We start from the raw sequence: 24,327 nt of genomic DNA, 5'->3' as shown, positions 1-24,327 counted from the left end.
TAACCAAAAGAAACAGACTGGCTGAATGGATACAAAAATAAGACCCTTCTATATGCTGCCTACAAGAAAACCACTTCAGACCAAGGGACACATATAGACTGAAAGTGAGGGGATGGAACAAGATACTCCATGCAAATGGAAGTCAAAAGAAAGCTGGAGTAGCAATACTCATATCAGACAAATTAGACTTGAAAGTAAAGACTATTACAAGAGACAAGGAAGGACACTACACAATGATCAAGGGATCCATCCAAGAAGAAGATATAACAATTGTAAATATCTGTGCATTCAACATAGGAGCACCTCAATACATAAGGCAAACGCTAACAGCCATAAAAGTGGACATCAACAGTAACACAATAATAGTAGGAGAATTTAACACCCCACTTACATCAATGGACAGATCATCCAAACAAAAAATAAATAGGGAAATACAAGCTTTAAATGACACATTACACCATCTCAAGTTAATTGATATTTATAGGACATTCCATCCAAAAATTACAGAATACACTTTCTTCTCAAGTGCACTTGGAACATTCTCCAGGATAGATCACATCTTGGGTCACAAATCAAGCCTTGGTAAATTCAAAAAAATTGAAATTGAATCAAGCATTTTCTCTGACTACAATGCCATGAGACTAGATATCAATTACAGGAAAAAAAACTGTAAAAAATACAAACACCTGGAGACTAAACAATAAGCTATTAAACAACCAAGAAATCACTAAAGAAATCAAAGAGGAAATTAAAAAATACCTAGAAACAAATGACAATGAAAACACAGCGACCCAAAACTTATGGGACACAGCAAAAGCAGTCCTAAGAGAGAAGTTTATATCAATACAGTCCTACCTCAAGAAACAAGAAAAATATCGAATAAACAACATAACCTTGCACCTAAAAGAATTAGAGAAATAAGAACAAAATAACCCCAAAGTGAGCAGAAGGAAAGAAATCATAAAGATCAGAAATAAATGAAAAAGAAATGAAGGAAACAATAGCAAAGATCAATAAAACTAAAAGCTGGTTCTTTGAGAAGATAAAATTGATAAAACATTAGCCAAACTTATCAGGAAAAAAAAGAGAGAAAATGCAAATCAACAGAATTAGAAATGAAAAAGGAGAAGTAACAATGGACACTGCAGAAATACAAAAGATCATGAGAGATTACTACAAACAACTATATGCCAATAAGTTGGATAAACTAGAAAAAAATGGATAAATTCTTAGAAAAGGACAATCTTCCAAGACTGAACCAGGAAGAAATAGAAAATATGAACAGACCAATCACAAGTACAGAAATTGAGACTGTGATTAAAAATCTCCCAACAAACAAAAGCCCAGGACCAGATGGATTCACAGGAGAATTCTATCAAACTTTTGGAGAAGAGCTAACATCTATCCTTCTCAAACTCTTCCAAATTATAGCAGAAGGAAGAACACTCCCAAACTCATTCTACGAGGCTACCATCACCCTGCTACCAAAACCAGGCAAAGATGTCACAAAAAAAGAAAATTACATGCCAATATCACTGATGAATATAGATGCAAAAATCCTCAATAAAATACTAGCTAACAGAATCCAACAGCACATGAAAAAGATCATACACCATGATCAAGTGGGGTTTATCCCTGGGATGCAAGGATTCTTCAATACATGCAAATCCATCAGTGTGATACATCATATCAACAAATTGAAGGATAGAAACCATATGATCATCTCCATAGATGCAGAAAAAGCTTATGACAAAATTCAACACCCATTTATGATAAAAACTCTCCAGAAAATGGGCATAGAAGGAAATTACCTCAACATAATAAAAGCCATATATGACAAACCAACAGCCAACATCATTCTAAATGGTGAAAAACTGAAAGCATTCCCTCTAAGGAGAGGAACAAGACAGGGGTGTCCACTCTTACCATTATTATTCAACATAGCTTTGGAAGTGTTAACCACAGCAATCAGAGAAGAAAATGAAATAAAAGGAATACAAATTGGAAAAGAAGTAAATTTGTCACTCTTTGCAGATGACATGATATTATACATAGAAAACCCTAAAGATTCTTCCAGAAAACTGCTAGCACTAATTGATGAATTTAGTAAAGTAGCAGGATACAAAATGAATGCACAGAAATCTCTTGCATTCCTATATACTAACAATGAAAGAACGGAAAGAGAAATTAAGGAAACTCTTCCATTTACCACTGCAACAAAAAGAATAAAATACCTAGGAATAAATCTACCTAAGGAGGCAAAAGACCTGTATGCAGAAAACTATAAGACACTGATGAAAGAAATCAAAGAAGATAGAAACAGATGGAGGGACATACCATGTTCTTGGATTGCAAGAATCAATATTGTGAAAATGACTATCTTACCCAAATGACTATCTTACCCAAAGATTCAACGCAATCTCTATCACATTACCAATGGCATTTTTCACAGAACTAGAACAAGAAATCTTAGGATTTGTATGGAAATGCGAAAGACCCCGAATATCCAATGCAATCTTGAGAAGGAAAGATGGAGTTGGTGGAATTAGGCTTCCTGACTTCAAACTATACCATAAGGCCATAGTGATCAAGACAGTATGGCACTGGCACAAAAATACAAATATAGATCAATGGAACAGAATAGAGAACTCAGAGATAAACCCAAGCGCATGTGGGCAGCTTGTCTTTGACAAAGGAGGCAAGAATATACAATGGAAAAAAGACAGCCTCTTCAATAAGTGGTGCTGGGAAAATTGGACAGCAACATGTAAAAGAATGAAATTAGAACACTTCCTAACACCATATACAAAAATAAACTCAAAATGGATTAAGGACCTAAATGTAAGGCAAGACACTATAAAACTCCTGGAGGAAAGCATAGGCAGAACACTCTATGACATAAGTCAAAGCAAGATCCTTTTTGACCCACCTCCTAGAATAATGGAAATAAAATCAAAAATAAACAAATGGGACCTAATGAAACTTAAAAGCTTTTGCACAGCAAAAGAAACCATAAACAAGACAAGAAGACAGCCCTCAGAATGGGAGACAATACTTGCCAACGAAGCAACGGACAAAGCATTAATCTCCAAAATATATAAGCAGCTCATGCAGCTTAATACCAAAAAAACAAATAATCCAGTCCATAAATGGGCTGAAGACCTAAATAGACATTTCTCCAAAGAAGACATGCAGATGGCCAACAAACACATGAAAAGATGCTCAACATCACTCATCATCAGAGAAATGCAAGTCAAAGCCATGATGAGGTATCACCTCACACCGGTCAGAATGACCATCATCCAAAAATCTAGAAACAATAAATGTTGGAGAGGGTGTGGAAAAAAGGGAACTCTCCTGCACTGTTGGTGGGAATGTAAGCTGGTACAGCCACTATGGAAAACAGTTTGGAGATTCCTTAAAAAACTAAAAATGGAACTACCATATGACCCAGTAATCCCACAACTGGGCATATACCCAGAGAAAACCATAATCCAGAATGAAACGTGTACCATAATGTTCATTGCAGCACTATTTACAATAGCCAGGACATGGAAACAATCTAAATGCCCATCAACAGATGAATGGATAAAGAAGATGTGGCATATATATACAATGGAATATTACTCAGCCATAAAAAGGAATGAAATTGAACTATATGTCATGAGGTGGATAGACCTAGAGTCTGTCATACAGAGTAAAGTAAGCCAGAAAGAGAAAAACAAATACTGTACGCTAACACATATATATGGAATCTGAAGAAATGGTACTGATGAACCCCGTGACAGGCAAGAGTGGAGATACAGAAATAGAGAGTGGGGACTTGAGGACACGGGGCTGGGGTGGGGGGTGAAGGGGAAGCTGGGACAAAGTGAGAAAGTAGCATAGACATATTTACACTGCCAACTGTTAAATAGATAGCTAGTGGGAAGTTGCTGTACAACAAATGGATGACGGGAGATGCCTTAGAGGGCCATGACAGGGAGGGGGGTGGTAGTCACGGGAGGGAGGGGATATGGGGATATATGTATAAATACAGCTGATTCACTTTGGTGTACCTCAAAAACTGATACAAGAGTGTAAAGCAAATATATTCCAACAAAGAGCTTAAAAAAATTTTAAAGGACTTCCTAGTGGTGCAGTGGTAAAGAATCCACCTGCCAATGCAGGGGACACGGGTTCAAGCCCTGCCCTGGGAAGATTCCACATGCCATGGAGCAACTAAGCCCGTGTGCTACAAGTATAAAAAAAAAAAAAAAAAAAATTTAAAAATTTAAAAAATAAACTACAAGGACCTACTGTATAGCACAAGGAACTATATTCAATATCTTATACTAACCTATAATGGAAAAGAATCTGAAAAACAATGTGTGTGTGTGTGTATATATATATATATATACACACGTATATATTTGTGTATATATATATCACATATATGTATATCACTTTTTTGCACACCTGATAATAACACATTGTAAATCAACTGTAGTTCAGTTTTTAAAAATTGGGGCCATTTTACAGGGTCTTCTGGAGCCAACACTATAATCCAAAACAGTGACTAAGATTTTGAAAACCTTAGTAGTACAGCAGGTGCATGGAGGAAAAGGTTTCAGCTAGGCAACACTGAAGCACAATCAAATTACAGGGAAATGCTTTCTTTTTCTATTTAAATACAAAGTGGTGTCTTCATCGGCTCCACCCAGTCTAAGCTTCCTCTGGTCAGAGGTTTCAGAGAGAGCAAACACACTTTTCTTCAAATGAAAGCAAATACCAGTTCAGGCAGCTTTCTTGGAGAGAACTTGAGATCTCATCATTTCTGCAAGAGAAGGTGAAACTGGCCAGGAAGAGGGCCAAAGGAGCTTGTGAGTGGCTTGAAGGGAGAGGGAGGCAGAGGAAAGAGCAATGGATGAGGGGCCGGCACAGGAGTGGAAAGGTTGTGGAAGGGGAAGCTGAGAGATTTATTTGTGTGATGTCCATATGTCTCACATTTAACAGGACAGGCTTTCAAAAGTGTGAGTTGTTATAAGAACTCTTTATAGTATAATGTTAGGTATAAAAATCAGGATATAAAATCATTAATATATTACCATTGGAAAAACAAGACACAGAAAAAAGAAGGAAAGATGTGCATATTAAACAGCCTCTAGTTTGGGAGCGGAATTGTGTGTAACTTTTATTCTCTTCTCAAACTGCTCTCTCTTGTACTGAGTTTTCAACAACGTGCCCATGTACACAATAGCTGTGTGTTTTTAGAAAAGTTAACACTTAAAAAAATTTTCTCTGGCATGATATACACGAAAGTGTGACTCTGGAGCAAGGGTGCACAATCTACCCTGCAGGGGCTGTAAGCACCTGCTCCCTGTCTGTAAGTAAAGTCTGAGTGGAGCACAGCCGCCTCGCCCCTTCGTCACCCACTAGGCCCTATGGCTGCTCTTGTGTTCCAGCACCAGCGCTGAGTGGCTGACTGCAAAGTCTAAAATACTTACTGCTGGACCTTTCCAAATTTACCATTCCTGTTCAACAGTAATAAGTGCAACTCTAATGAATGATTTTATACTAAGTGATATCAGTTTCTTTCTCTTGAAAATACGTGCACTTTCACATGCGTGTTCTGGATGCAAATGCAACTCAAAAGCAACAGGACACATTTATATTCAGAGCCAGACCTTGGTCCTTGGTAATCTTGTGATTTATTTATTCCTGAAAGATCTTTCAAAGACTAAGAACTTATGCAAAACATGAACTGGCTCCCTTTTAGATATTAGACAATGAAAAATAATGCAGAGACCTTTCAATCTCCTCTCTCCAAAGTCCTACATTTTGTTATGTATTATTTTTACAGTTTCCAGGTGTAGAAACCACTGTTTCTGCTGTTTTCATGTTGCTTATGGAAAATTGTGAAGCCAGTCTGATCCCCTCACCCCACCCCCCGCCCAGTTCATTATTTATTTTTTTTTCTTGGATAACTGAAGGAGTCATTCCTGGTGCTTGGAATGTGATATGTAATACCAAATAAGAATTCAATGCTGAATATTCTATATCAAGATTCCCTGGAACGAAATGTGGTCTTTATTTCTAAACAGTCAGATTTTTGTTTTGGGTTTGTTTGATTTTTTTCCATTTCAGGGAAATTATTGGATTGTACTTCCTGGGTCGTATTTACTGATTTGTTTACTTCAGCAATATCAGTCCTTTTTAAGTTGGATTTCTTGTTGGTCCTACTCATTCTTTAGTTTTTCTCGAACTGTGGTATCTTCTGGTCTTTCAGATTTGCATTTGTTGGGCTTGTTATTAAGCCCCTCCTATTAATAAGAAATTTACTTTTGAATCATATCTTTTCTGAACCGTTGTCTCTAACTCACTCATGGGTCCTGTATTGATGATGCTTTTGTCTTCACTTTGTTTCTTTGAGTCTGCATTTTCTTATTCTTTGTTCTATCATCTGCTCCTGGGAGTGTTGTTTTTGTTCTTGAGTCTGTGCTCTTATTACAGTGTTTCATAGTGTAAAGCACTTGTGGGAATGCTCTCCACTTCGGGTCACGTTCTCCTGCGACTGGGCCCCACTTTATGCATCATATGTGAGCATGTGTAGAGAGGTTCGTGTGTGCGGGCACACAGGGGCACACCCGCATTTTGTGTAACTTCTTCCATTTTCATTTTTTGAGTGCTGCTTGCATAGTTGATGTGTTGGGATTTTGGGGGTATTTTTTCTGTCCTGATAAATTTCTGTTTTCTTTGGTATAGTATTGTGATCTGTTTGCCTCTCAGTTCTATGGTTCTATGCCCGTTTCTTTAACTACTACATTAATCATGGTTTCAAGTTTTTTTAATTTCATTTTATTATGTTAAAAACAATTGTGATGAGATCTAACCATAAAACAGTCTGAAAGTGCCTCAAAAAGTTAAAAATAGAAGTACTATAGGATACTGCAGTTCCACTTCTGGGCATTGATCCCCAAAATTGAAATCAAGATCTTGAAGAAATATTAGCACTTCCACGTTCATTGCAGCACTATTCCCAATAGCCAAGATGTAGAAACAACCTGAATGTCCCTCAACCAATGAGTGGATAAAAAAAATGTGGTATCTACATGCAGTGGAATATTATTCAACTTCAAAGAAAAGGAAAATAATGCCATATGAAACAATATGGATGAAATGTGAGGACATTATGCTAAGTGGAATAAGCTGGTCACAGAAAGACAAATACTTATGATTCCACCGATACACAAAATAGCCAAAGTCATAGAATCAATGAGTGGAATGGTGGTTGCCAGAGGCTGGGGAATGGGGAATGTATTGTGCACTTACAATGTTGTTAGGAGGGGCTGACCTTGTCTTAATAGTGCACTTTCTAGCCAGTGTCTGTTGTGATAGTGTTACCTGGAAACGTGTCATTTTGCTTTACAGATCCTTTAATAGGAAGTTAGTGTCCTCAGAACTGGAAGGCAATTTGGAGACCGTTCCATTAAAACTACTCTAACTCCCTTTACTCAAAGAAAAACAATCAAATTCCAGAAAACTGGTGACTCTCCAAGGCTCATAGAAGTTAACAAGAGAAGATTAGAATCTTGCCCACAGACTTCTCGTCTGGATTCATCGAACACTTCACAAGAAGGGGGCTGTGTCCCTCAAGGTGCAGGTGCAAGGTATGGGGTGCAGGAGGGGTGCTATAGGGAGAAGATAAGCTACTCTGAAGAAACAATATAACCTGTAAATCCAGCTGAATCTCTAGAGTTGCAGTGTGTCTCTAAGTCACTTGGTTATATTTCGTACATCTCAATGCCTTTTGTAGCACTCCCTTTTTATTGAGTAGCTGCCATGCTCTAGGCAACATAAGAGATCTTAACAGAAATTATTGTACGAAAGCCTCATGACAACCCTGCAAGATGTGTTTTATTATCCCTTTTCATAGCATAGGGAACTGAACCTCAGGGAGATGAAGGAATTTTCTAGAAAGGGAGGATCTGGGCTCACAGTGTAAGTTGATTCTTTTCTGAAGCACATGCCTTTTTCACTGTGCAGCCTTTCTTTCAGCTGCAAGTCCTCTAGGTCTTCCAAGAATCACTGGAGAAACTTTTTTTAATGATTTTTCCCCTGACTATGCCTCCCACCTTCAGCTTCCCAGGTTGGAAGAGTGAGAAGAAACATCTCTGAAGTGTGAAACCCTCCTCCTTGCCTTCTCTAATTACAGGTGTCCTACCAGATCACCATTTGGGAAAGAGTGTGGACTTTTTCCCCTGATCTGCCTCTGACCTGATGTAAAGTGTAGAATGAGGGGCCAGAGAAGGAACCCCGAAGAGCCATAGTGTGCAGTGGTTAACAGTGACCATGGTAGTCAGACAGACCTTGAATCAAAACCCTGTTCAACCCAATACCTTTTAGTACCATGACCTTGGGCAAATTTCTCAGTATTTTTGAACCACAGTTTCCTTACCTTATAACACTAGAATAATAGTATCTTATAAAAAAAAAAAAGAATAATAGTATCTTCACCCAGGAGTATTTACAAGGAGTAAATATTCCTATGAAACATGCTTATCAGAGTGTCTGGAACATAGTATATACTCCGTAGTGGCTACAAAGGCATAAGTACATCTTAAACCTTTTACTACAGAACATTTCAGACATTTACAGGACAATAGTATAATAAACCCCACGTGTCCATCACCTACCTTTGACAGTTACCAACTTCTGACCATTCCTGTTTCATGTGTACTCCAACCTACTGCCCAACCCAACTCTGAATTATTTTGACACAAATACTAGACATTGCGTCATTTTACCTTAAATATTTTACTATGCATATCTATAACATAAAGATTATTTCAAAAAACATAACCACAGCATCACAGGTACCATAAATCTTTTATTTTATCAGATATCCTGTCATCAGAGTTTATACTTCATGGATTACCTCATAATTTATTTACAGTTTAGTTTGTTTGAATCAGGATGCAAAAAACACAAGGCCAATATGATGACCCCAGGTCATTTTATGCATTTCCTGCCTCAGACTTTGAATCAGTCATTTCTCCAAGAATCCCTGGTATCTCTGAGCAGAAACGGGTCCTGAAGACTCTAATCTGGTTGGTCTAATTAGCCCATCAAAGGCAGTCTTCATTACACTGCTTTGATCTCAAGCATTTAGTTTTGGTTCTTTCCTAGGATTTCCATGTCTCTGCTTACAGGGCCCATCTGTCCTTACATTAGAGCCCTGGCATATTCATCTTAGTTGTTTGAAATTCCTCATCTAATAATTTCAAGATCCCTGTGTGGACAAACATCTTGCTGCCACTTCAATAGACGTGAATGTTGCCCAACCATCAAGCTGTCACACTGCAGCCCCTGGACAGTGGGCCCTGAGGGGAATTCAGAATGGAGAAAAACAGGATACTGGCCCTAGATAGCTAAGATGCCTATCAAAGGAATGGTTTCAATGAGCCCAGACTCTTGCATCTTCCCATACATCAAAAAGCACTACAATCATTAACTTGGCATGTCTGGGGTTTTTTTTGTTTATTTGTGCTTAGCAGTAATCTTTTGATGTTTGCTTACATGTTTTGTTTTTTTTTCTTTTGTTTTCAACAAAACCTCCTATGTCTCCTGGCTCCTCCACTACCTCTTTGGAAGAGTTCCTAAGAGCTCTCTGAGCGGCTGTCTCCCCAGCTGTAGTCCTCGGTAATTCCTCAAATAAAACACAATTCTCAACTTTGAGGTTGTGCATTTTTGCTCAGTCGACACCTGTCCTGTCTGGTTCTGATGCTTGGTCTGCCTCTGCAAGTTGTTTTTAGCTCTTTAATACGCCTTGTAATTTTTCTTGTTAGCTGGACATGATGCACTGGGTAAAGGAACTGGTGTAAAGAAGCCTTTAGTAATGGAGTCATGGGGTCAGGGAGGAGAAGTATTCTATAGTCCTATGATTACATCTCAGTTTTGGTAACCCTTTGCCTCTGGACTGCGAACTTCATAAGTGTTTTTCAGTTTTTTTCTCCCCACTTGGGTGGGACAGGAGGGTTCCAGTGGACTGGAGGCGGGTATGTCCCTTTTCCTACATGAAAGACTTAGAGCTGACTGTGGTTGTGTACTTTTCTTTCTCCAGGCGACTGAGGCTCTGATGAAACCCCAGCAGGTCAGGCTCTGGTTACCTGGTTTCCCCTGAGGCCAGGCCTTGTTGAGAAGCACAGGAGGCTCTGCCCTACTTCAGAATGGCTCCTTTCCCTCTCTCTGCAGGGAGGGGGGATATTTAACCTGAGAACCTGGTGGAACTCCTAGAAGTAAAACTCACAAAAGTGTGGGGACGCCCCATGACTGGGTCCCCTGACCATCGAGCAATTCCTCAACCACAGTTCAGGTTTTCCTGCCCCAGCACTGGTGCCCACAGTGAGTCTGCTCTGCTAAGCCAGGACCCCCTGTATTTGCCTGTCTGTTCTCCAGCCTTGGGGGCAGCACTTTGCCCTGTGTCCTTAAAGGGATCTCAAGGGTTTAAGAATTGATTTTTCAGTCTGTTCAGCTTTTCACTTATTGTTAGGATGGAGTAGTGACTTCCAAGCTCCTAACATGTGCTGAAAACAGGAAGTCAAATTTATCAATTGGATTCCATATTGCATCTGTATTTTGAGTTCCATTTAGAAAAGTTTTCCTCACTCTCAGGTTTTGAAAGAATTTGTCTGTTTTCTTCTAATGGTACATAGTTTAATTTTTAAATAATTACCTGATGCATTTGGCATTCTTCTGGGTAGGTATGAGGAATGAATCCAATTTTATGCTTTTTCAAATGATGACTCAGTTATTTCAATACTTCTCATTACAATGTCCATCCTCTCTCCACTGATATGGAATGTTTCCTTTATTATATACTTAATTTCCCTACGCAAATGAGTGTTTGTCTAGATTTTCTGTTTTTTCCACTGCTCCTTCTATTTTTGCACCAGTACTCTAAGGGACTTTATGATATTATTTACTATCTGGCCTCCCCTTTTATTCTTTTTCTAATTCTTATTCCTATAATTACTTTTTCTTCTATTTGCATTGACTGATTTCTCAAATACCACGGGAAAGTGAGGTGGAGATGGCTTTAGTTCTAGTGAGAAAGTATTTCCCCCTTAAGTAAGATGCTTGCTTTCAACATGAGCAGAGAAATAGATAAGAAAGTATGAGGCTGGGTCACAAATTAGCCGCTCGCTGGTTATTATTAAAACTTCTGTTGGCCGCAATGTCTTATCAGCCCTTTCTGTTCAAGGCTACTGTCTCCCCAGTCACTGCTGTGCAGGTGTGAACGTGTTACATCAGTTCACTCGTAACTGCGGTGTGAGCAAAAATGGATGCCCCACTGGTGATTTGCACAAAAGAAGAGCAGCCTGAAGTGATTCGTTTTCTGTGGTCTGAGGGTGTACCTGGTGCTATTATTTACTGAAGACTTTGTCCGCAGTATGGAGAAAGTGTTTTGTCACAAAGAAGTGTGTTGAATGGATAGAGAAGTTCAAGGAAGTTTGCACAAGTGTTAGCCATCAACAAGGAGCCGGACTCACTTCTGATGAAGAAGTGAAGACAGCAGTGCATTCGTGGCTAGTAGCTCAGCCTAAAACTTTTTTTAATGAGAGAATACGAAAGCTTGTTGACAGATGGACAAGTGTAGTGAAAAGCAAGGAGATTATGTTGAAAAATGATGTATTTGTCTTTTCTAAAAGTTAATTAAAATAAATTCTACAGCCAGAGTGTGGATAATTTTTGACTCACCCTCATATGTGTCAATTTCTGTTTTATGGAATGTTGTTACTGTGAATGGCTATTGGTGGATTACATTACTAATTTTCCTCTTATGGAACCTCCCCACCCCCACTCTGGTTTTCTAGAGTAAACCTCACTTGGTCACAATGTAACCCTTTTTTAAATGTTGTCAGATTCTGTTTGCTAATATTTTATGCAATGATATTCCATAAGTGAGATTCATCTGTAATTTTCTTCTTTGGTACAATCTCTGTCAATTTTGCAGCTCAGTGTTACATTTACTTCTTAGAAAGAATTTGAAGCTTTAAATTATTTCCCTGTATTCTGGGATAATTTAAGTAAAATAGGGATTCTCTGATTGCTGGGGGTTTAATACGAGGGCAAGTTTAATATTAGGGGGTTTAATACAAGGGAGGGACTGATGCTGTTTTGTGGGGAGCTCTTTGACTACTTTCTCTATTATTTCTTCCGAGATCACTGGGCTGCTTCAATTTTCTGTCTCTAAGGGAGTCAATATTGATAAGCTCTATTTACCTACATTAGGGGAACGTAATTTAAAGTTTAGACATTAGAGGATCTATTTTCTCAGCTGATGCAGGATTATCGTCTAAAACACTGAGCCAGATGCCCATCAAACCCACTTCAAATATTTTGTTACCATAGATCATAAGGGACCCATTATGGTTTCTAAATATTAAAGTATTTTTGGAATAAGAACATCAAATTCATCCTCCTTTCTCCGTGCACTTTGAGAAATAAGATTAATTTGGCTCTGTGTGGCATACACCAATTTCAGGACAGTTTTCACTTGTCTCACCAAATGGCTGTTTTCCTTCCATGTTCACAGCCCCTATAGTGGAACTGTTGTGCTGTCTCCTCCGTCCACACTTCCTTTCTGTTTTTGTCCAGAATCTTAGTGCTTTTAAGTGAGCACTCTTTCACAAGACATGCTGCTAATATCTTCCACCAGGACTCCTCAGATTCCATGTCTTAAACAAACTTGGACCTGTTCTAGAACAAAATGTAGGTTATTTTGCTAAATGGAAAAAAGAAAAACAGTAAAAAAAAAAAAAAAAAAAACAGATTTTAAAATGGTATAGGCTGCTTTCATCACAGCAACACAAAGGGGGATGCGATGGGAACTAGAATAATAAGTAGAAGACATCAGGGAGCGAATCCTACATGAAATATGTCACCCGGCTGAGAAGACTTGGAATGATTTCTATACTCAGGAGAGTAAGAAATAAGGAAGGGCTGGGGAAGGTTTCAACTTTATCTAATCACATTTTTGCTTTCCTTTGTGAACCACAGCTGACTTGCCTACACCCCACAGCCTCTGATACAAACATGGCTGACGCCCAGGACGACGCTCTGAGGATCGTTCTGGTCGGGAAAACCGGAAGTGGGAAAAGTGCGACGGCAAACACCATCCTCGGGAAAAAGGTATTCGAATCTAAGATTGCTGCGGAGGCTGTTACTAAAACTTGTCAGACAGCATCCCGGAAATGGAAGGGCAGAGACCTTCTCGTTGTTGACACCCCAGGTCTCTTTGACACCAAGGACAGCCTGAACACCATGCGCCAGGAAATCAGCCGATGTGTCCTCCTCTCCTGCCCGGGGCCCCACGCCATCGTCTTGGTCATACAGCTGGGCCGCTACACGGAGGAAGAGCAGAAAACCGTGGAGTTGATCAAGGCTGTGTTTGGGGAAGCAGCCATGAAGCACATGCTCATCTTGTTCACTAGAAAAGAATTGCTGGACGACCAGAGGCTAAGCCACAATGTGGAAGATGTGGATGTAAAGCTACGAAGTCTCATTAGGGAGTTTGGAGACCGATGGTGTGCCTTCAATAACAGGAGTACAGACCAGGCAGAAAACGAAGCTCAGGTGCAGGAGCTGGTGGAGCTGGTAGACAAGATGATGCAGGACAACAAAGGGACTTACTTTACTGACAAAATATACAAGGACACAGAGGTAGAATTGAGAAAGCGGGAGGAAGTCTTGAAGAAAATCTACGCTGATGAGTTAGAAATAGAAATCCTAAAAGTGGAAATGGAGTGTGAGCAGGCATGCAAGGAGAGTATACAGGAAAAGGAGAGAAAAATTCAATTACTAAACATGGAATATGAAAAAAAGCTGAGAAATGTTAGGGAGGAGGCCCAAAACAATATCTTTAGCCAAATATTTGATGGAATTATGAAGTTGCTTTTAAAAGCATTTCATTTGTTCAAGAACTAACCTTTTTTTTGCAATTTACTATGGTTAGTGAAGCGTCTCTGCAGCTCACTCCCTATCACTCTGCATGCCGGTCCCTCCCCGCAAACATCAATGTATTTAAGAAATTACAAAATTGCTAAGTTTGAGCACGAGTTTATAGGACATGGTTTTAAGACTCAAGTGGGGGACTTCCCTGGTGGCGCAGTGGCTAAGAATCCACCTGCCAATGCAGGGGACACAAGTTAGATCCCTGGTCCAGGAAGATCCCACATGCCTGGGAGCAACTAAGCCCAAGCGCCACAACTACTGAACCTGTGCTCTAGGGCCCACATGCCGCAACTACTGAAGCCCACATCCCTCCACTCCTGCTCTGCAACAAGAGAAGCCACAGCAGCTAGAAGCCCGCCCTCTGCAAGGAAGTATAGCCCCCCTCACTGCACCTAGAGAAAGCCCGCTGGCAGCAACAAAGACCCAATGCAGCTAAATAAATACATAAATAAATTTAAATCAAACAAACAAACAAACCAAAAGACCCAAATGGAAGGAATTTCAAGGCTGGAACGCATCCCATATTGAACGTTAGCACGACCTGTGACGCCCATTACACAGGCCCCTCGTGAGCATTTCGTAACCGTCAGCTAAGTGTCCGTTCCCCAGCAGCAGTGTTATCTGGTTTGTGAGGAATGAGATGATAAATGTTTGCTGTTTTTAGCCACTAAGTTTTGGGGAAATTTGTTACACAACAGTAGATAACTAGTACAAGATGTTTGTGCATATATGCAAAATATTGCTTTAAATACTGGCCACTGTGCTTGCCACTGGGGAAGGGAACTTCAGATTCTGGGACCAGGGGTGGGAGGAAATTTACTTTTTATTATAGGTCCTTTGATCTATTTCAGTATATTGTTTATTCAACAATGAACATAGAGACAAATAATAACATTTGTAACATCCTCCAATAAAAAATAATTCCAAAGGCCTGTTTCAAAAAACAATTGACCAAGTCTCTTATTTTTCTCCCCTTTCCTGTTCCAGCTGCCAACTTTAAATTCTCCTGCCTACAAATTTAAATAGCTCTGTGCCAGAAACGTCCCATTTCCCCCTGCAGATCGACGGTCTTCCCTTTTTGGTCCTTCTGTGGCCCTGCCAGGGGCCACGTCAGTGGGTTCCATTGTCCTCTGACTCCTTCTCGGGCCCCACCAGAGGGGAGGCCAGCAGAGGATCTGTGGGAGCCAGAGAATTAGATGAGGAATAGTGTCTCCTGGATCCCTCTCTGCCTGGTCCTATCTGACCAGCTGCCACCTTCAACCAAAGGTCCAGCCACAGGCATCAGTGACTCTCAGATCTGACCAGTAAAATACACCTGTGTAGGAGACTTGTCATGCCAAGCCTGTGGTGTGTCTGCAGCGAAACTTTGGACTGTTTCCAGGGATCACAGCTGGACCTGAGAATGAATTTTAGTTTTCAAAAGTGCCCCGGTCTGGTGATTAGGGTAAATGGTAAAGCTATAACAGGTACCCATAAAATAAAGAGACTAATTTTCTTTTAGGAACCCTAACTCTAAAGTCAATGCTACTGGAAGAGTTCCAGATGTATTGTGAGAAGGGGAAAGAAAGTTAAAAAAACATGCCTTGTCTCAAAGGGGGCAAATTTGAGCAATGGTAATAATTTGACGAAACAAAACAAAACCTTGTAAAAAGAAAGTAGTTGTTGATTATGGATGCATAGTCTCTGGTATGTTTCTTAACACATTGGTCTTGTTTACAGTAGGTCTATATTCCTAGAAAAATTTAAAGGAATCAAATATTTAAAGGACACAGTTTGGAAAATAGCAAAAAAGATTTCTTTTCATGGAATTAAAAATGCCATTGCTTTTTCTGTTACCTGAAATTCTATAGTTTATTTATGTATCTTTTTTATTATCCATTCATCTATATTTTCAAATTTATTGGCATAAACTTATCCATAGAACTCTCTTAAAAATTTTAAAATCATCTTTGAATATATAGTTTCATCCCTTTTTTTAATGCTCGGTATTTTTATTGTATTCACACATGTGGGGTCATATTTCCCCAACCGGGGATCGAACCGGCACCCACTGCAGTGGAAGCACAGTGTTAACCACTGGATAGCCAGGGAGGTCCCATTCTCACTTTGATTTCGATGAGGATTAGCAAAACTTCATTAGTCGTTCCAAAGAATCATCTTTAGTTTTTAAATTATGATACACTCATTTGTGCTCTTTTATCTTTTATTAATTTCTTTTTTTTAGAACTTTTATTGAGATATAATTGACACACAATGAACTGCATATATTTAAAGTGTACACTTTGATTTTTTTCTTATTATTTCATTAATTTCTGTCTATGTTATTTCCTTTCTTCTGCATTCTTTGGTTTTATTCTGCTCTTCTTTTTTTCTTTTGACTTCTTATTTTCAAGTATACATACTGAAGATTATGAATTTCCCTCTAAATACTACTGTAGCTTGGTCCAAACTTTTGATTCTTTCATTGTTATTCAGTTCTCAATATATCATTCATTATGGGAATTACAAACTACTCTGCTCTGATTTCTGATAAAACATGAATTCCCTCTATTCCATTTTCAGTTATATCTTTAAATTTTCAGCGAGACGTTTATAAATTACCAGGAGACATATGGTAGTTTAAAGGCCTATATAGGGTGTGAATGGGTGGGGGAGGCACAGAATGGGGTGTAAGTCTTGGTTTATTCACACACAACACTGACTGGAACTTCACAGATGTTCTAACTGGGGTGGTCTCCCTTTAGCCTTTCCTGCAGGGCCAGGGCAGGGTGATGTGCAGAAAGACAGAGAGTGGGGGGGAATTAAGTCTGAGATTCTCAAAGTCACCAACAGGACCTACTCCCTGAAGAACTATCAGCTGCCTTTTCACCTCACCCATCCCCTGTACTGCAGGCCACGTCCTGCGGTACCCTCCCCTAGCCCTTGATTTATGTTTCATTCATCCATGTAATATCACTGCTTTATTTTATCCTCTGTTTATGTCCTGTGAGTGACACTCCTCCACCCACCTGGACTGAGATCTTCTCTTACAAACATCACGACTCAGAGCTGAACACTTAGAAGGTGCCTGGTGAAGCACTGTATGAAGGAATGTGATAAAATGGGATAACGTGGAGAGGGGAGGGACAGGGTGGGATGGACAGAGCCAGTCCCATCCGTGAGCAGAGGCATGACTTTACACTGACTACTGCAGGGAGCACCTTGCTCATGAGGACTGTTCTGTGTTGACACTATGGCCTCAGTGTCCCTTATGAGCTATAAACTTGCCAACAAAGAGTAGCCATGGACAACAAATTGCAAGGTGACAAACGCTGGTCTTGAGCGTGGATCTTGTCCTCTGGGCTGCGCCCACTGCACCCATGCCCCATCCCTCCTGCCTTACGGTCTAACCAGGACCCCTACATGACACACAGTCCCCAGGGCCTCCTCTCCTCTCACTGCACCCTGTCCCCAGGGCTTTTTGAACTGAGGTTCAAGTGATGTATTAACATCCCTTCTTGGCCTCAACATCCAAGGTTTTCTGACTAAAGCCTCAGGATCTCAGGACCAGCCTCCCTCTCTCTTCCAGAGTCACTCCTTCTAGAAGGGCTACCTCAGGTGCTCTAAGAAGACACCAACAATAGTTTCCATACCCTCTCTCTTTGGGAACCAGGGCACCAAAAGGGAACTTGTGAGCTCTGGGTTTTCAGGGGTAAAGATTGGGAGAGGAGGTGTCACCATCAAGAATAGAAGTGCAGAAGGGAGGATGAAAAGATAAGCCATACCTTCTAGAAAGTTCCCCCATGGGCTGTTCCTGTCACAGGCCAAGATATGGGAGTCCTCATTACAGAGGCATGGAATACGTTTTACAATGTCCTATTCCGTGACCAGTGGTATTCTCTCTATTTCCTAAACATTTCTTCTAACTTGGACTGCTTTCTCTGGGCTTAGGAATCCATGCAGGACCATGTAGCAGGGGATGGTTATGATGGTGATGAATACTACCAGTGTCTCCATCACCGTCTTCATCACCTTCCTACTTATCCTTCTCCATGAAGCAATTTATATTTTTTAAAATTATCTTATCTCCATTGTTGTAATCGTTCTTCCAAGATCTCTGTGATATGGTCCAATTAGGTATTGCAATTTCTGTTAAAATATTAGGAGCCTGAAGTTCAAATGATGTATTAAGTCCATAGTTAGTTATGGAGTGGATACCTAGTCCAGGCTTCTATTTTTTGTATGTTCTCCTTAATTCTCCAGAAAACTACTATTATTCTACATATTTGCAAGAAGGCATCCTTAGGCCAGGAAAAAACAAACCAAAAAAAAATATGATATTGACAAGCAAGACCTCTGCACTAAAACCAGCTGAATAGCTATTTTGAAAATTCTTAAATGATAGCTCTTCAAAAAATAAATTTACAAGAACAGACTGGAGATGTTAAAAATAGGATATTTTCACTATATAATAACCTGGAAATTTTCTGTGAGCTAAAACTGAATATGAACCAGTGAGGCAAAAGTTTTCATCAAAAATAAGCCCCTTTAACCCAGATTTTTTATCAAAAGTCCAGATCTGACTGGAAATGATACTTCCAACTCTTTGACTTGACCAGACAACAAATAGAAACACACAGAGAATTCGAGGGACTAGATCTTGGACGGTATTGACAATTTGGAGTATTCAGGGGAGTGTAGCAAAGAATATTTTTAAAGTGTGTAAAATAACTCCACAGAAAATAAGGAAGGAACTGAATAAGAGTTTCAAGAACATACTCGGCAATTAGGCAGATCTGAAGACATTTGCTATCGGTTGACGTGTAAAGCAGAAAGCAAATGGGTCCATATTTCAGAATTTCTCTACCACAAGGAAAATCTAAATAAGGTGTTCAAAAATGGAAGAGGGTACCATCAGCGAGAGAAGTTTACAGTTGAACAGCCACCTTATAAGCCTGGTGATTTTAACCAGTTGTAAAACAAGGTTAGGGCTTGCATAGGAGACTAATGTAAATGAATGCTAATTTGCTTTCTTATTTTATACTTCATAATTCTGCTTTCAGTATAACAGTAAGTCATCTATAGCATTAAGAAAATATAGGATTTATGCAGGATTTGAGAGCCAAACTTTTTAACCTGCCACCTTCACCCTCAAAAGTAACTCTTCTGCAAATATGCTCCCATGCTTACATTTTTAATTCTCAGGAATCACTCACTTAGGGTTTTATAAATTATGACTCCATAGAGCCCCTGGTTTAGCACATGCGAAATATTTACTAACACACAGAGACAGGGTTTCAGGGAACAGGGCACGGGGTCTCTCAGAGAAAGGAATGGGCCTGAGAAAAATGAATGATGCACATGAGAAGGTCGGGTTTGGATCTCTGTGCAGAGTGATAGGAGAGCCACCTTGCCCACATGGCCCTAAGGAGACCTTATGAAGGCATTACCAACTCCAGTCCAACTTGATATGCAGGGTTAAAGGTTAAGTGGTGAGGTGCTACATGGGGAAAAGTGCGCCCTATCGCCCCACCTGGCTATTAAGGATTCTGTTTTCTGGTCTTCCAGTGGTATTCGCCCAGTTTTACCCATATTCTCAGTATTTGCCCTGTTTTGCACTGTGTTATATCATGAGGCTCAAGTGAGAAATGGAAAGGACCATAAACATTTTTAAATGATTAAACAAGGAAAAGAATAAAAACAAACCCATACCAAAGGAATAGATATTTCCCAAACTGCTAGTAAGCAATAAACACCCAGCAACTTGGCTGAAAGATTCCATCACTAACTCTTAACAGGAAGAGCTGATGGTGCACGTTTACCAAACTATACCCACCTATTCAGTGTGCTTGTCCACAACCTGAGCTCAGGCCCTTCTAGCTCAGGCCGACAGGCGGAATGAAGGCAGAACTCATTCCAACTAAGTGGATGTCTGCTTGCCTATGAGAGAGTCCAAAATGCTCATTGCTGTGCCTGCTCTCAATGAGGCCCTGGTGTGGGTTTGGAGACTCAGAGGAAGACACTCCTGCTTCACCCTTGGGCCACCAGCAGCCTAAGGGGGTCTTCAGGTAGTTATATAATCTACAAGTAGTAGCAGATTTGTTTTTTCTTTTCCAAATGTTGTGACTAATTTTTCCTGCCTTGTTGCTTTGGCTAAGACCTGCAGTGTAATATTGGATAAAGGCAATGGTATACTTATTGCTTATTGCTAACTTTAAACAGAAAACTTCAGGTGTTTCAGCATCAAATTAAAAATAAGCGTGGACTTTGACTTCTTTCCTTTTTCTCTGCTTTCTGCCTTGTAGATTAGATTACTTAATATATTTGATCCCCTTTTATGTTGTAAATTATAGGTTATATTTTTATTCTTTTAAAGCTTACTCCTAAATTTTAAATATAGAAACATAATGACAATTGAAGTTATTCAATAGCTCTATACTGCTCTTTTTTTAAAGCTCTTTATTGGAATATAATTGCTTTACACTGTTGTGCCAGTTTTTGCTGTACAACAAAGTGAATCAGCTGTAATTATACATATATCCCCATATTCCCTCCCTCGTGCGAATCCTTCCCACCCTCCCTATCCCACCCCTCTAAGTCATCACCCATCATTGAGCTGATCTCCCTGTGATGTGCAGCAGCTTCCCACTAACTGTCTATTTTACATTCGGTAGTGTATATATATAAATGCTACTCTCTCACTTTGTCCCAGCTTCCCCTCCACTTCCCACCGCATGTCTTCAAGTCTGTCCTCTACATCTGCATCTTTATTCTTGCCCTGTCACTGGGTTCATCAGTACCGTATTTTTAGATTCCATATATATGTGTTAGCATATGGGATTTGTTTTTCTCTTTCTGGCTTACTCTGCTCTGTATGACAGACTCTAGGTCCATCCACCTCACTACAAATAACTCAGCTTCATTCCTTTATATGGCTGAGAATTATTCCATTGTATATATGTGCCACATCTTCTTTATCCATTCATCTGTTGATGGGCATTAGGTTGCTTCCGTGTTCTGGCTGCTGCAAATAGTGCTGCAATGAACATTGTGGTACATGTTTCTTTTGAGATTATGGTTTTCTCAGGGTATATGTCCAGGACTGGGATTTCTGGGTCATATGGTAGTTCTATTGTTAGTTTTTGAAGGAACCTGCATGCTGTTTCCCACAGTGGTTGTTTTAATTTACATTCCCACTAACACTGCAACGGCTCCCTTTTCTCCACACCCTGTCCAGAATTTGTTTCTAGATTTCTGGATGATGGTCAATCTGACCGGTGTGAGGTGATACCTCATTGTGGCTTTGACTTGCATTTCTCTAGTAATTAGTAATGTTCAGCATCTTTTCATGTGTTTGTTAGCCATCTGCATGTCTTCTTTGGAGAAATGTCTGTTTAGGTCTTCCACCCATTTGTGGATTGGATTATTTGCTTTTTTGGTATTAAGTTGCATGAGCTGCTTATATATTTTAGAGATTAATCCTTTGCCCATTGCTTCTTTAGCAAATATTTTCTCCCATTCTGAAGGTTGTCTTCTTGTCTTGTTTATGGTTTCTTTTGCTGTGCAAAAGCTTTTAAGTTTCATTAGGTCCCATTTGTTTATTTTTGATTTTATTTCCATTATTCTAGGAGGTGGGTCATAAAGGATCTTGCATTGGTTTATGTAATAGAGTGTTCTGCCTATGTTTTCCTCTAAGAGTTTTTTAGTGTCTGGCCTTACATGTAGGTCTTTAATCCATTTTGAGTTTATTTTTGTGTATGGTGTTAGGAAGTGTTTTAATTTCATTCTTTTATATGCAGCTGTCCAATTTTCCCAGCTCCACTTATTGAAGAGGCTATCTTTCCTCCACTGTATATTCTTGCCTCCTTTGTCAAAGGTAAGATGCCCATATGTGCTTGGGTTTATCTCTGGGCTTTCTGTTCCATTGATCTATATTTGTGTTTTTGTGCCAATACCATACTGTCTTGATCACTGTAGCCTTGTAGTATAGTTTGAAGTCAGGGAGCCTGATTCCTCCAGTTCCATCTTTCCTTCTCAAGATTGTTTTGGCTATTCAGGGTCTTTTGTGTTTCCATACAAATCATAAAATTTCTTGTTCTAGTTCTATGAAAAGTATCATTGGTAATTTGATAGGGATTGCATTTTTGCTGCTCTTAATCAATGATATTCTTAGGTCACTTTGAGATCTTGGGCAGCATTCTTTTTTGTTTTGTTTTGTTTTATATTGTTTTGCTTTGCCTTGTTTCTTTGTTTATTCTTTTTCTTTTTTAATTGAAGCACAATTGATTACAATATTGTTAGTTTCAGATATACAGCACAGTGATTCAAAGTTATACATATTTTTTCAGATTTTCTTCCATTATACGTTATTACAAGAAACTGAATATAGTTCCTTGTGCTATACAGTAAATCCTTGTTGTTTATCTGTTTTACCTATAGCAGTTTATACCTGTTAATTCCATACTCCGAATATATCACAACCCCCTCCCTTTCCCTTGTGGTAACCACAGGTTTGTTTTCTATGTCTGTGAATCTGTTTCTGTTTTGTGTATAGATTCATTTGTGTTATTTTTGAGATTCCACATATAAGTGATATCATATAATTGCTTTTCTCTGTCTGACTTATTTCACTTAGTAGGATAATTTCTAGCTTTATTCATGTTGCCACAAATGGCAACATTACATTCATATTTAAGGCTGAGTAGTATTTCATTGTGTATATGTGTATTTTTCTTAAACCTATTTCTGCTGATGGGCTTTTGGGTTGTTTCTGTGTCTTGATGATTGTAAATAGTGCTGCTATAAGTATTGGGGTGCATGTATCTTTTTGAATTAGAGTTTTCATCTCTTCTGGATATATGCCAAAAAGTGGGTTGCAGGATCATATGGTAGCTAATTATTCCACCTGTAGATGTATATTTAATGTGTCTGTGGGGAGAGGGGAGCTCCAGGTCCTCCTACTCTGCAATCTTGATCCCCCTCCTTTGGTGTCATTCTTGATTTGGGGGAAAAAAACAGGTCAGTGAGATCTCCATGATGAGATCAGATCTCCTCTCCATGGTGAGATCTCTCCTCACCCCAGCTTGCCCACTTTCTCTCATGCTGAGCACCATCTCACGTAAGGGGTAGAGCATATGGTCCAACATTCTAACTCTCTCCTGTGAAGCTCTCTCTTTTGTGATGGGGAAGGCAAGTAGTGGAAGAGATGAGATAGAAAACAGCTGTGGCAGAGACAGGAGGCAGAGTGATTGCACACACTGATTGACAAGAGTCTTGTTCCTACCATGTGTGACAGTTCTGAGAAATGGTCTAACCTCAATTTTATACTCAGACTTCCTGGGGATGTGCTGAGATGCACACAAACAAAACCCCTCATCATACTGTTAAAGTCAAAAACAGAGAGCAGGCTTGGAAATTCCCTGGGCAGACAAAACCAGTGTAGTCATACAAAGCTTAGCTTAGCTTATTTTATAAGACTAACTTGAAATGGTCATTTCCTGTTTATGCCTCTGGAATTCACAAGCAAACTTTAAATTGATCCCCAAAACTGATTATGAGGTAATCACTCACCAATTCCCTATGATGTAAGAAAATCCTAATCTTATAACCAATCACGTTGAAAAATAAACAGCCACTGCCTTCCTGCTACATAAGCTGCCCTGTAACAACGTACCCCGCAGCCCCCTCCCTGCTCTGGTCTGAGTGCTCCCGGCTTACAAGTTGTCTTTTTGGGGTGGGCAAGATAAACCTTTACCAATGACTACTTCAGTGATTCATTGGTTTTACTCCTGTTGTCTCTGAACTTTTGATAGTATCCAATAAAAGGATACAAACTTGAGTGATGGAGAACCTGTGTCAAGCAAAGGTGTTAAGTTGCAAAAGGGAGAGCTGGAGACATTGTCCAAACCTAGTGTCGAGCCCTGGGGGAGGGAGTATCACTGACTGTTGATCTTTCCATGCCTGACCAGGCTCCCCTAGGCTGAGTCAGCTCCCACCATTGACTTTGAGGAGTAGATAAGAATTCAGGGATTATTAAAGCGCAGAGTCTGCTTTGTGGGGAGGTGAGAAAGGGACTTGGACTACCAGGAAGGGGCTGTGTACACCCTGCCTCCTCAGATATTTTGTGCCTAAAGGTGGATAATGCTGACTTAATTTTACCCATAAATGTCTGAATTCAACATTTCTCTGATGAACCTGAGTCAAAACCCCAGGACCAGGGGGCTTTTATTGATATTGGCCTGCCAGGGCTCCTGACTCCAAGCCTCTCAGATTTGTCACGGTCCCTCCCCTGGTCTGGTCTTCACCTAGGGTCTCCCACCAAGGATCACTAGTCCTCTGAACCAGTCGTGCAGA

At 39.8% G+C, this 24,327-nt stretch overlaps 1 protein-coding gene across 1 annotated transcript; it reads left to right on the top strand.

Annotated features, from left to right (window-relative positions):
• Positions 1-4,763: 4,763 nt before the first annotated feature.
• LOC130851693 (GTPase IMAP family member 7-like) lies at positions 4,764-14,921 on the top strand. The gene is made up of 2 exons (XM_057732357.1): positions 4,764-4,862; positions 13,042-14,921. The coding sequence occupies exon 2, from the start codon at positions 13,078-13,080 to the stop codon at positions 13,966-13,968; it is 891 nt and encodes a 296-aa protein (XP_057588340.1). The 5' UTR covers positions 4,764-4,862; positions 13,042-13,077; the 3' UTR covers positions 13,969-14,921.
• Positions 14,922-24,327: the final 9,406 nt, after the last annotated feature.

Source organism: Hippopotamus amphibius, chromosome 4 (assembly GCF_030028045.1).
Source record: "Hippopotamus amphibius kiboko isolate mHipAmp2 chromosome 4, mHipAmp2.hap2, whole genome shotgun sequence".
In the NCBI taxonomy this organism is placed as follows: Eukaryota; Metazoa; Chordata; class Mammalia; order Artiodactyla; family Hippopotamidae; genus Hippopotamus; species Hippopotamus amphibius.
Note: the sequence above shows the minus strand (reverse complement) of the source record. Positions and strands in the feature narration are given on the sequence as shown.